The following is a 14,974-nucleotide window of genomic DNA, read 5'->3' on the forward strand; positions in this document are numbered from 1 at the left end:
TATGATGTTGGAAAAGAAATAAGTAATTTTTTTACAATTCCCCACAATGCAGGATAATGGTCAGGGATTTTCTTTTGTAACCAAAATTCCTGATATGAATTTTGAAATTTTGGCTTCAGTTCAACTTCATTTTGTAACTCAATCAATTCTTCTTCTACAAAATGTTCACTATCGTCATTATTTAAAAAAGGATTTATAACCCAATCTGGAATTTTCAAATTAAGTAGATCTTCGAACCCTTCCTGCATATCTCTGTGCAACATTTCTAGATGATTACAAAAAGTTAGTAGAGTTTCATCAGCTATTTTTTTCTTTTTTCTCTATTTCCAACAGATTTGGAAATTGATACAATTCACTTCATCCTACGTTGTGCATAAAAAGCTTTAATTTTGAAATAAATGCTGAAATTTGAATTTTCGCCTTAATAAAAGTTACATCTTGTCCTTGTAAATGTAAGTTCATTGAGTTGAATCTAGTAAATAAATCTGCAAGATAAGCAATATCAGTTTTAATTTTCTGAGGTCATTACTAAGGTCGTTGTTCCTATCTTCAAAAAACTCGACAACAGTATCAAAAAATTCATAAAATCTGTTGAGACAGTTGCCTTTTGACAGCCAACGAACCTCGGAATGAAGTAGCAATCGTTCAAAATCTTCACTGTTTTGATCACAAAGCTTTCGAAATATATGATCATTCAAAGAATGTGCTTTAATTTTGTTTATAGCAGTAACAGTTCGTAGAGAATTGTGCAGTTGATCACCAAGTTTTTTCACAACTAAATGCTGATGGTGAATGACACAATGAACAGTAATAATATTTGGCACAGCATTTTTTAAATAAGCCATAAAACCCTTGTAATGGCCAATCATTGATGGTGCTCCATCCGTTGCACAAGGAAGTACATTTGTAAGTGGAATTTCCTGTCTTTAAAAAAACTTTTCAGCAACCTGAAATATAGACTCGCCTTTGGTATACATTTCTAGTTATCTTGCAAATAATAATTCTTCGTTCAACTTTTCATCTTTTATAAAATGTATGCTAGTAGTAAAGATTCGTTACCTGGCAGTGTTGATTCGTCTATTTGTAAGGCAAATTCTGTTGTTTGTAAAATGTTGCATAGGGTATTTTCTGTCTTTGGCCATTTCGTGTATCCGTCTCTGAACTGTATCATTGCTAAGTGGAATAGATTTTATTATATTGTGAGGTAATTTATGTAAAACAGTACTGATAACTTCAGAGATTGCAGGCAAAATTAATTCTTCACCAATTGTATGAAGCTTATCAGCTGTTGCAATCAACGGTGAAATATTGTACGAGGCCCACAAGCCATCGTTGTTCTGTTGCAATGCACAAGAAAACATGCTCAATAATGTTGGGTGCTTTTCAAATTTGTCATGTAGCTTTTGAAAGTAAGACATAATTTATACAGCTGTGTTATACAGGAATATATAAGAGGAAGGAATATCTGAAGAAAATTCTTCTGGTTGGCAACTTCTGGTATTGAGGGGTTTGGGAGATCATAGAGTCACAGGATTTCCAGCTGCACTTGACCGCGGTGTGTTTTCTAACAGATGAACCAACACGTAAAAGTAATACAAAATAATATTTCTAAAAAAAGACGTAAAAATATTTCTGGTCCCAAAATAACGGCACACTTTGCGTGAATGGGCTTCCGTTATCCTCAATTGAAAGCTCGTCTGCCAGAGTCATAGTATGCCCAGTAGATGATGTTGAACAGCAGGAAGGCTACCAGAAACAGGAATCGACTGCTTGTGTCCAGTCACCGATATCGAGGTGAGAACTTCTGGAGATAAATGGCGACAGGTTGGCACTTTTGTGATTGTGGCTTGCATTGGCTTCCTTTGATAAAAGAAAATAAAACAAATTGGTATTAAATCAAAACATGATGCCAGAAACTGAAATAAGCACGCAAATTGGTGTTTGATAGCATTATATAAACCCCTTCTTTTCTCGTATTCTCTGCACGTGTTTGGGTATTTGCCGAGTAGTATGTACATAATTAAGAGAACATCCTTCAAGAGCTAATCTGCCGCTTCTCTAATTTTGAAGAGGAATTATTCGATGTGTTTACTGTACTCGGGGATGGTACACGCGCGCAGAATTTAAATTTTGCGCAATACAAATTAATCGGAGCAATTAAGAAAGGATGTCATTCAAGATGAGCAACGAATGCATTGATTATTCCTTATAATTAAACCAATTCAATTAAGCAATGACCGTTGGGTTGGAGCCTCCGCTAAATATTTTCGTAGCATTTGAATTCTGGTAATTAGGGCCGCTTAATTGGACAAGATATATGTATTTATTCACGTAACTGTTAAACCCGATAACACGTGAATGACACGAAGGCATAAAACAGTAAGGCAATCAATGTATCTCTCGATCCATTAATTATTTTATTTCACTTAATTAATCGCCAGATGTCATTCGATTTTTATATAAGGTTACTTTGTATGATTTGTATGGTTTCGAGTTCTGTATGATATTCTCTACACTTACCTTCATCATTTTATAAGAGGTGGATCTCTTCGTTTCGAAGAAAGATTGCAGAAATTTTGTTTCTTTTATGCTCTGTTAACTTTTTTAACTTGTATATTCGTGTTTTAATTTATTACTTGTGAAAACGAGCTGTTTTAATATTTTTCATTATTTCGTCGTATTTTAGACAGTTTTTAATTTTATTGCAGTTGTTCAGAAGCAGTGAGCAGAGTAGGGAGAAAAAATAGGCAAATCAAGCTCATTAATTTCACTTCCCCACTGTCTGTTTGCAATTAAATAACACACACACACACACACACACACACACTTCAGGCTCATTCAATTATCAAATATCAAACATGCCTAAAACTTTCTCTACAGACTCAAGAAATTACCTGGAGCTCACCGTAGGATGGAATCAGTAACCAATTGTATCTCAAAGAGGTGTGTAATTGTATTGCAGTCAGTTTTTATAGGGAGTAAATCAGGGCTAAGACAAGGAATCGGACCTAAAACTTCCCCCAAAAACAAGTCGTTATTTGCCTTATCTGAATAGTAATCTCGAAGGCTTCATAGCTTTCCAGATTACTATCGCCTCCCTGTCACCCCCTTTCAGGCCTAATGCCCCCATGGATAATTCAAACACCCCCCCCCCCTGGGGAGGCAATATCGCCCACTTTGAGAAGCACTGAACTAGGCAAACAATTGGAGGGGATGTTATAGGTGAGATGGGATTTTTTTTGCTGATGCTGTATAAGCTTGCTTGCTTGTGCCATTTGCCATTATTAATATTAATACTAATATAACTCCTTTAGGTTTTTGTGATGATAGTCAATTGATGCAAACCTTGTCATAAATTAAGAATAAAGAATTCTTGCAGGGAATGAAAATGCTTGTACAATGTTGGGACCCTTTCTTAAAAAACAAATGACGATCAGAGAAAATTAATGAACGAGAAATTTTCCTGTCTAATGTATTTATTTTATATTAAAATTGCCATTACTTTTTTGAATCACCTTTGTGTTTAGCTTCATGTATGCTAACACACAAAGGTGATTCAAATTGAAAATGAATGGCAATAAAATTGCTGTTATACATTTTTCTTATTTCTCTACCCATAATTTTTTATCCAGAATTTTTTATTCATTAATTTTCTAATTTGTTATATGAATTTCTGTCTTATAAGCGTATAATATATTTTTTGAAAGTTAAAACCTCACAATCCATATGTACCACAATCCAAACTGCAATCCTTCCTGTACATATTGTACTCCCCAAATTCCAGTTCTCCATTCCTTATATCTGTGTGACACCACCACATCTCTGATATCCCAACAATATCAGCCTTTGATGTTTTCACAAACACCTCAAATTCATCAAATTTATTTACCAAACTCCTGGCATTGGTGCACCTGTTTCTCTTCTTAGCTACCCTAACACAACCCATGTGTTTACTTGTACCCCAATGACTCCCAGCAGTCTCTGAAAGATCCTGCATCTTGTTTTCCAGGCTTCTGCTCATTCCAATAGAAGCGGTGCAAGAATCACTTTCACCTCTGCCAGTGGCTACTGTTAATCTATTAATCTGTGTATTCCCCCAAGCTTGCAGTTTTCCAACCCATCTAACACTGCTTTGATAGCATCAGCAAATATTCTTGCACCCTTTCTATTTAAGTGTATCCCATCTGTGTAGAAGCAGTCCTTTCTGTTAACAAGTACAGACCAGGCTGAAGAAGATTCTACCCCTTGAGCCTTGCACAATCTTTCCAGGGCCGAATTGATCGACAAGGCTTTCATCATATACTCCCTCCTATCGTGTCTGGGCAGAATTGCAGACACTTTCAAATTCAACCCTAATTCACGGCTTTTTTTCAATGACCTGTACTTGTTAAGTAATTCTCCCTGCCTCCTACTTTTTAATTTGAAAATGTACTCTCCTACTCTTGATTTGAAAAGGTTGCAACTCTAACTGTAAAATTGCCGGAAGAAATGTCATTCTTGTGATATGGACTAGGTTTGCTAATCATAAAGCATGTAGCCATGAATTCTGCATCCTACCTTTGTGTTCTTGACAATCCAGGTGACCCCCGCTTAACGCTGATAATTCGTTCTGGAAAAACAGAGCACTAAGTGAATCCGCACAAAGCGAGCTCATCATTCCTATAAGGTAACATATGTATTTGTAAGTTACGGTCAGTGCCATAGGATATATCCTAATCAATAATAAACGGTAGTGAAAAGATGCACAAACGAGGTCAAAATATTTAATATTCAAATATTTGTACATATTTTTCAGTATTACATACATATATAATTATGTGGTAACTACTTACGTATCAAAATTAAACTTAAAATTCCAATTAAATCATGAATTTAATTGATCTTAATTGATTTTAATTGATTTAATTTAATTGATGAATTTAATCATGAAAAATGTGTCGATTTTGGGTTGAACTTTGGCCCTCTTCTAAAGAAACTAAAAGGGGTATTAATTTTAAATCCCCCACAGCGTTACCACCCAACAATAGTCACCCGATCCTTCGCCGCTTTGAAACCTGGCATGTTTTTTGCTTCTTTCAATATGAAACTTCTTTTAGACATTCGTTTCATAACATCAATGTTTTTCATAACATCAATTCGTTTATAACATCAATGAAGTTGTGCTTCATTGATGTTATAAACTTGTTGAGAAGTATAACACATGATACCTCTCTTCAATAATTTTAACAAGTTCTTTTTTGAAAGTTTCGGCTCCTTGATTTGCACTTGCGGCTTCTCCCTAGATTTTAAATCTATTCAACCAGCCCTTACCAGTTTTAAATGGTTCCACATTTTTTTTTTTTTTTTTTAGGTGAGTTTTCTTCAGATCATCATATTGGCTAATCTTTCTCTCTCTTTTTTTTTTTTTTTTTTTTTTTAATAAAATTTAACTTAACTGAATTCTGCATTGGACATTATCTTCAATAAAATTAGTTAAAAGTCTTTTCCATTTCAATCCTAATAGCCAGCCTTGTCCTAATTGCTTACAGTGGAACAGCTATCTTTCCCGCTGCTAAAATTAATTCTTTATTTTTTTATAATTGTTCTTACAGCTAAACTTGCAAGTCCAAAAATTACGGCACACATCCACTTGTCGCTGACGGCAATGGATTCGTTTCAAAACATCTAATTTAATTTTCATATTCAATCTTTTTCTTACATTTATAGTCATCGTACGGCGCCCACACATTGCTTTTTCATTCTTATCGGCCATTATTAACTCTTCGAAAATGTAACTGTAACTGCGTTGGTTGCATTAATTACGATACAGTGTTCAAGTAAACTGTCCAATATGCACGATGTCTAATATTGGCACACCCAGGGTCCTGAGCTGGATATCATCATTCATCTCTTTCTTGGTGATTCCTTTTTGACTCTCTCTCTCTCTCTATTAGGGTAACTCGGGAATTTTTTTTTTTTTTTTTTGGCTGGTGCAGCATAAATCTCTGGCTTCCTTGCACTATATGGCTAATAATAATAATAATAATACTGTACTGAGTGATGACTAGACTTCGGATAAATGCATATAACGCAAATATTTCAAGCAATATACTTGATCATTATTTTTTAAAATGTTGATCTCGGAACTACGTAACAAGTGACTGTACTGCAATTAAATTAGCGTGCGAGAAAATTTCACTCAGCGTGGGAAAATTTCTTAAGTCGGTGTGGGAAACGTTTTAATGCTGTTTTGGTATTCATTTTCAAGCTATTGACTCCATCAAATGAAACGATTTCGTTAAATATGCCAAAAATGCAATCTGTAAAAGAGTGTTATAGTCAGATGCGGGTTATAATATAAGAACAGCATTATAGCGAATCAGCGTAAAGCGAACCGCGTTTTAACGGGGCCTGCTGTACTATATTATTATTATTAGCCATATGGTGCAAGGAAGCTTGAGGCTTATGCTGCACCAACCAAAAAAAAAAAAAAATTCCCCAACTTAGGGCCTTCACACCTTGTCACAAAGCAGTGATTTTGAATGTATGGTTTGAAAGAATAACATCAGAATATTATAGTGGCCGGCCAGCACAGATCATTGAATGCAGCCCATTTGTGCAACTTTAAGATAAATTAAAACAACAAGAAGATGGCCTTCAGTGTAGCTCACAAATGCAGAGAAGCAGAGCTCAGCCACCAGCTGTCTATCAGAAATTAGCAGAATGTCTTTCACAATGCAGTCATTACAGCTAGAGTTGGGCCAACACACTATTAATTTCTTTGTTCATAATTACCAAGTGTCCCATGACTTTTGTAGTTATATTACTAGCCACATAGTGCAAGGAAGCCTGAGGCTTATTCTGCACCAGAAAAAAAATTTCAGAGTTACGCTGAGAGAGAGAGAGAGAGAGAGAGAGAGAGAGAGAGAGAGAGAGAGAGAGAGAGAGAGAAAGTAGAAGGGAATCACTAAGAAAGAGAAGAATGATGATCTTCAGCTCAGGACCCTGGGTGTGCCAAGCCCATACTCACCAGATGTGAGCCCCTGGGGTAAATATGTGTACGTCCCAAAAGTACAGTGTTGTTAAAATTAAAGTATCCCTATGTAGAGGACTCTGGAGCAAGTTATATTTCTGAAGAGAAATTTGGACAACAGGTACAATACAGAATGCGCTCACCATTTATTGGGGAAAAAAAAAAAATTTGTTACAAAATTTGTCACTATATGGCACTATGGCAATACAAATCACTTGAACAGCGCTACAATTGTTCAATGTGTCCTCCATTTTGGTCAAAACAGTTTCCATTCGAAGAACAGCGTTTTCTACAGCAAAATGTAACAAGTCAACTGGAATAGCCAGCACATGACGTCTAATGCTGTCCTTCAGATCTGCCAGAATGTGACATCCTTCCCGATACACCTGGTTCTTCAAAAAACCTCACACTCAAAAGTTGCAAGGGGGGAAGTCCGGTGATCGGGGTGGTCAAGATGTCTGGAAACAACTGCTGATGACCCATTTGTCTGTAAAACGTTGCCTTAGTAATCTTTGGACACAATGGTGGATGTGGGGTGGTGCACTGTCTTTCATTAATATTGTATCCTGAAAGCACTCACATTGCAGCACTGGTATTGCAAAATTTGCCAACATTTCATAATATCGCTGTCCAGTGACGGATCGAGCCCATCACCACCAAATACAGAGGATGCAGAAAGGTCAAGGAATGACCACCGCATATCCCGGAGCAATGTGGCCTTAGTTACTAATGCTCCTAAAAAACCAAATAACAACAACCAGTGACAGAACAGGTGCGGGTCCAGTCGGTGTTGCCTGTTCAAAAAAATATGGCCCAATCATGAATGTGTCTGTAAATCCACACCACACTTCACTTTTGGAGAATGCAACGGGACCTCTTAGATAACTCGAGGGTTTTCTGTTGCCCAAATGCGACAGTTGTGCTTATTCACTTGTCCATTTAAGCAGAAGTGGGCTTCATCACTCCAAAGGATGTTTCATGGCCAAGTGATGTCTGCTATCACTCACAGCAGAAAGTGAAGTGCATGAGTATGTGAATTGAATATCTGCATCACCATGCTTTAGCTGCTCTAGCATATGCATCTTGTAAGGATAGTACTGCAACACCTGACACATTACTAGCTTTACGGTGGAATACAGCATGTCCACTTCACGAACACCAAGATGTCCTGTCGCTTCAAATTTTGCAATCATTTTGCAGACAGCACAAGCAGTCATAGGTCCACGCCTTATGCACTTCTGATGCTGGAATTCTCTGATAGCCGCAGCTGCATTGTTGCTGTTCTGACAGCTTCACTAATAGCACCTTTTCCTGCAACGTTGTTGGCATTGCTGCTGTAGTTCAGGCAAACATCTACTGTAGTTCAGGCAAACATCTACTGTATGATTTTGAAGAGACTGCTTTGCTTTTATACAGTACAGTAGAGCTGAGTAGTGGCGCTGTGGCTATAAATTACAATTATGCAAATAACTTACGTTATTTGCATAATCGTAACTAAGATAGTTACGCACCATACATACAGTGACAAATTTTGTAACTAATTTTTTTTTTCCCAATAAATGGTGAGTGCATTCTTTATTGTACCGGTTGTCCAAATTTCTCTTCAGTACAAGCCTTATAACTTGCTCAACAGTCCTCTACATAGGGATACTTTAATTTTAACAACCCTGTACAACAGTACACTCTTTGAGTAGCACATATCATACAACTGCATCTATTCTCATATGCTTTGCAACAGACATGATGAAGTTGTTGTTTTTGCCAGAACACAAATTGGCCACACCCAACTGATGCATTCCTGCCTTCTCATAAGAGAAGGTTCTCCACAGTGCATTCATTGTCACTTTTTGTTGACTGTGTGCACATCCTGAAAGACTATCTACACTACCAAACTGACAGAAATGCAGCCTTATCTTTTGCAAAATTTATTTGAGTCATTTGCATTATACCACATCATAGGAAATAATGACAATTTGATTAAATTATTCAGTTACCTGAAATGAATTCACATATATGATTGCCTTTAATTAATCTACATACCTTTTCCATTGATAGCATATGAATAGTTGCAGTATGGCCATAGCAGTTCTTGCACCATTAAATCACCATCTTAACAACTCTTTGTAGGCTTTGTCAAATTTGTATTGACTTGTGTTGTTGGTGAGACTGTTGAAACATCTGTTAGGAAGGTAACATGTTTTAAAAATAATTCCATTTTTGGAAATTCTTTTTATTTCGATGTAGTATAATACCATGGCATTAAGTTCATGTAAAAGCCTTATCTTTTCCATTTTTCCCTTCTTTTGTTTGGCAGGGCAGGACTGTTAAAAGAAGGATAGCATTTGCACTAATATTTCTTAATTCATTCTCCCACTTAGGCCCTTTAATTAAAACCTTCCTTTGAAATTCAATCAGTTGTAAATTTAATTTGCACATGTAGGATGGGATACCATAGACATGCACTAATAAATTCAGTCCATGCTTTGCATGTAACTCTTGAATAACGAGAAGTTAGGCATTTAGGTTACTGGGCCTTTCAGATTGAGTTTTGAATTACAGAGATTATTTTCTTCTACAACTGGTGGCATTAATATGAAAGTGTTTAATTTTTAAATTAAAATGTGCTTGAAGTAGTGCATAATATACATGGAAGTTCAGAAAACAATAATTATTTATATAATTCTTTAAAAATATATATATATATATTTTTTAATCTATTTATTTTTTTTCTCAATAGTATTTCTTACTGGATCAGACAGAATTCCTATTCTGGGAATGAAGGCAGTAAAGGTAACAATTTTCATCTTCTACCATTTGTAGAAATTGATGTTATTTATTGTGATTTCGGGATTGGTAACATAAGATCATGGATGGGCAGGCTAAACTCAGGCACAAACCAATTTTATCTGGCTTACAGTAAGCTGCCAAAAAGGATTGCTGTTATGCTTTTATTTCTTATTTCATGATAAAATTTTAACCTTTTTGTGACTCACAGATAAGGAGGATACTGCATACCTTTTTTTTTTTTCTCTCTCAATTTATGTGAATTTCAGAATTGGACTGTATCTTCCAATGAAAGTGCTTTCTCATTGGTGATCTTTAAATAAAGAAGCCAAATTTTCTGGTTTAGTTTATTAATGAATACTACTGATTACAAGAGGTATTACAAGAGAAAGCAAGCTTATTCAGCATCAGCCAAAAAAAAAAAAAAAAAGCACAACCACTAATCCCATTTTACCCCTCCGTTCGTTCGAAATACTTGTCCAGCTAAGCCTTAAATTTGTTTAGGTTATCAACTTCAACAACAAGTGATGGAAGTCTATTCCACAAACCAACTGCCCGCTGGCTAAAGGCAAATTTCCGCACATCTATCCGACATCCGTCCTTCCTCAATTTGAATTTACGCCCTCTCAGGTGATTATTCTGAGCAAGAGGAAGAATCCCATCGGCATTGAGCATGCTCAAGCCATTCAAACCCTTGTACACCTCTATCAGATCACCTCGCCGATGCCTAGTCTCCAGACTCTGTAATTTGCAAAACTTAAGCCTTTCTTCATAAGAGCAACCCTTTGTTCCATTCACTAGTCTTGTTGCCCTTCTCTGTACTCGTTCCAGCAGCTCTACATCCTTCTTGAAATGAGGCCTCCAGACTTGTATACAGTACTCAAGGTGTGGCCTGACCAATGCCTTCTACAAGGGAATAATCACATCCCTATCCCTGCTAGAAAAATTCCTGTATATCATTGACAAGACACCATGAGCTACTCTTGCAGCTCGTCTGCACTGCTCAGAGAACTTCATATCTGCCTGCACAATTACCCCCAGGTCCTTTTCATTCTCTACCACTGTCAGCGTAGTACCACAGAGTTGATACGTTGATCTGGGGTTACTGTTTCCCATATGTAGTACTTTACATTTGTCAATGTTAAACTTCATTTGCCACCTCTCAGCCCATCTGTTCAACCTTTCCAGATCCTGTTGCAGCAGCATATCATTAGTATTGTCCTTAACAACCCTGCCAACCTTTGTATCATCTGCAAACTTGGACATTGAACTTGATATCCCATCATCAATATCATTCATAAACACAGAAAACAACAATGGACCCAACACTGAACCCTGAGGAACTCCACTAATAACATTAGTCCACATTGAGCAGTGTCCATTGATTACCACTCTCTGTCTTCTGCCACTCAACCATCCCCTTATCCATAGCAGCAATTTGCCTCCAATGCCACACTGCCCCAATTTGTGCAGCAGTCTTCCATGTGCAACAGTATCAAAAGCCTTTCTAAGATCCAAATATATAATATCAAAGTTATTCCCTGCATCCAGTTCTTTTGTGACTACATCATAGTATCCAATCAAATTGGTCAGGCAAGACCTGCCCTTAACAAAACCATGCTGCGTCTGAGCTATAACTGAATTCTTGTCTAGATGATCCTGCAGTGCTTCTTTAACCAGTGCCTCCATTAATTTACCTGGAACAGAAGTTAAACTAACAGGTCTATAATTACTTGTGTCAGCCTTTGATCCTCCTTTGTGAATTGGGGTTACATTTGCACATCTCCAGTCTATGGGTACCTCCCCTGAGTCCAAAGAAGCTCTCATAATTATGGCTAGGGGTTTGCTTACTTCCTTTGCCGCCTCCTTTAATATAACTGGATAGATCCCATCCACCCCAGGTGCCTTTTTTATGTTTATCCTCAACAATCTCTCCTCCACTTTCCTCTCAGTTATTACAAAATCATCCAGCTCACTGCCAATGTTTACTTTACCTACATCATTCTCCTTCCTGAATAACTCCTCATGTGTGAATGTAGATGCAAAATACTCGTTTAGATTGTTAGCCACCTGAGCAGGATCCTCAACTGTTGAACCATCAATATCCAGTGGACCAATCTGATTCATCCCTTTCCTTCTTGAGTTTAAATAGGTAAAGAACTCTTTTCTGTTTTTCTTTGCATCCTTTGCCAAGGATTTTTCGTAGTCTGCCTTTGCCTGCCTAATCTCCTTTGTGACTTGGTTACAGACCAACTTATATCTATCATAGGCTTCCATGTCACACATTAATTTGTATGTATCCCATGCATTTTTCTTCTCTGCCACATGTCTCATTAGTTCATCTGACAACCATTTAGGCCTAAACCTTGAACAATATTTCTTAGTTGGTATGTAAAGCCTGGTAGCCTCCAAGATTAGTTCCTTGAATGCTTCCCATTTTGAGTTGGCTGTTGGTAACATCATCAGTTGGTCCCACTGTATAGAATTTAAATACTGTCTCAGACCATCATAGTCGCCTTTACGAAAACAAAAACCCTTCCCTTTACTCTCTGATGGTAGTTACCTCCTTGAGTAAATCCCACTTCAACACACTGTGATCACTGCCACCTAGTGGTTCATTTATCTGCGGATTCTTAATGCATGAAGAATCACTACTGATAATCAGATCAAGAGTATTGCTCCCTCTTGTTGCCTCACGAACATGCTGATGTAGAAAACAATCATCCAATAAATCCACAACCAGATGTGGATTTATAATCCAGAATAAATCCAGATTCATTACATAATGATAGTTATCAACTTAGGTATCAAGCACTTAACATGCTGCTCCTACTCTGTAATAGAATAGTCTTAGGAAATGCCAGTCCAGAAACCTGGCTTGATGCCAATGTCCTCACCTTATTAAAAATCAGGAAAATATCCCAGAGACCTGAGTCATTGCAAGCCCAAATTCCTTACCAGCTATCTGTGCAGAGTAATGGAGTGGATTATAAATAGCCAACTGATTTGGTTTATTGCCAACCAAAAATTAGAGTTACGGCATACTGAGCACCTTATGTAGTAAGAGTTTGAGAGGGCTTGCTTCTTTCAAGTTACATTAAGGCTTTCTTATATTACCAATCTTTCAAAGATTGGATTCAAACTTTACTCTCCAGATATCTCATAAGAACTGGCTGGATATGAACAAATTTCCAAGCAGAAGAAAAAAGACCTTTGGAATAAGAAAGTGAAAAAAGATGACACAAAACAGGAGTAAGCTCAGGAGCACAGCAAGTTTAAAGAACAAGTGGAGAAATACCATCAGGACCTGGAGTTTTCTTAGCATCAGATTCATCAAAATCCTTTTGACGGAAGCCCACAGGAGGCATTGAATGGAGTGTGCTAGGAATGGTTGGAGCTGATTTACCAAGATCATCAATACATGAGTTAAAAGGAAAATAGGATGTTAGCAAGTCAGCTTTATCTTGGGCTGATGTGGCAACAAAACCATCTGGTTTTGTTAGAGGTGGGAACAGAGATGGGCAAAAATTGCAGCAAGAGACCACAATGCTCAGTTACCATTTGGACTAAAAGCAAGTTTTCTACTCTTAGCCTGTACGAAATCTTGTTTGGACTTATTAATAACTGCTTTATAAAGTATAATAATTTGCTTATTGCAGGCTTGAAGTGGTGGAACCCATTGTTTAGTCTCTAGAGCTAAGTTCCAGTCAACCCTTCCCTATCTCTTCCATCATGCAGTATGATTGATGACTTTTGAGGTTATGATGAACATCATGGCGATGTCCAATATTCCTTACATTTCAAGGGTACAGCTCTAAAACGGTGTTCGCAGGCCGGCCGCTAGTTAGTACGCTAGACCGAACCTATTGGTAACTCTCTAGGAGGCTTCCGGATCAGCTAGTGTATAATCTTGCTACCTCTACTCTGCCAGATAGTGACTGGATGGAGTCCGAGTAGTGTGAATGCGGGGAGCATTGTCGAGGCCACGTTATGTCAAGGATCTGGGTATATTCTTACCACGTGTACACCATATCCAAAAATTTCATTACTTCACACAGCATGCCCCACCGACTTTTTCTTACTATTGAATACACCATGAATTGTCAAAATAATAGAGCAAGCTTATCTGCGAAAAGATCTAAACCTACCAAGGACTTCCTAATTCATTTCACAAATATACGTGGTCTCAATTCTAATCTCAACGATGTCCATTTCCACTTGCAGTCTGCCAAACCCCATGTACTTTTTCTGACAGAATCTCAGTTATCCGTTGATTCAACTACTGCTCATCTCAGATGCCCAAATTATTCGCTGCATGAGTCCTTTTGCCTCAAAGGTGGTACTTGTGCATATGTCCGTTCTGATATTCCCTGTCAGAGACTTGGAAATTTGGAATCTCCTCTCTTTGATCTTCTCTGGCTTAAAATCTCTCTACCTCATTGTGTCATATTCATCTGTTGTCTCTACCATTCTCCCAACTCCACTAATCATTTGGAGCTCTTTGACTTCCTCTCTTTGGAACTTGACTTTCTCCAGTCCAGCTTTCCTAACAGTGAGGTAATTTTCCTTGGTGATTTCAATGTTTACAACTCCAGCTGGCTTACGTTTTCTAGTCACACCGACCCAGCAGGTCGAGATGCTGAGACTTTTGCAATTACTAATGACCTAGCACAGATTGTTCATTTACCTACAAGAATACCGGCCAATCCTAATCATACAGCCAATACGCTTGATCTTTTTCTCACAAACAACCCTTCTAAGTACAAGGTCGAAGTGGGAGGTCCTTTAGGCACTTCAGATCACAACTTGGTGATTGTCTCTTCTCCAATGGAACCTTTATCTCATGGCTATTCCCAACATCGCTTTTTTTGGCATTACAAGAATGCAAAATGGGATGACCTGCGAGATTTCTTTTCTTCTTTTCCTTTGTCAGATTACTGTTTCAAAACTTCTGATGTCAACATTTGTTCAGATCGTGTCAGTGAAATTATTCTTGCAGGAATGGAGTCCTTTATCCCACACTCCACTTTAAAATCTCGTCCTTTATCTAAACCTTGGTTTTCCAATAAATGTGCTAAGGCTGTTCAAGAGAAGAATGTTGCATATCGTAATTGGCTTCTTTCTAATTCTTCAGTTTCGTTTTCTGCCTACACCAGAGCTCGCAACAATTGTAAAGCA

At 37.5% G+C, this 14,974-nt stretch overlaps 1 protein-coding gene across 1 annotated transcript in view; it reads left to right on the plus strand.

Annotated features, from left to right (window-relative positions):
- Positions 1-14,974, plus strand: part of Herc4 (HECT and RLD domain containing E3 ubiquitin ligase 4) — a 768,218-nt gene that overhangs the window by 735,557 nt on the left and 17,687 nt on the right. The window contains exon 28 of the mRNA XM_090378812.1: positions 9,750-9,802. Coding sequence (XP_090234938.1) covers positions 9,750-9,802 — 53 coding nt within the window. The remainder of the gene's footprint in view (positions 1-9,749; positions 9,803-14,974) is intronic.

Source organism: Mastigoproctus giganteus, chromosome 8 (assembly GCF_048544385.1).
Source record: "Mastigoproctus giganteus isolate SK-2022 chromosome 8, ASM4854438v1, whole genome shotgun sequence".
NCBI classification, from domain to species: Eukaryota; Metazoa; Arthropoda; class Arachnida; order Uropygi; family Thelyphonidae; genus Mastigoproctus; species Mastigoproctus giganteus.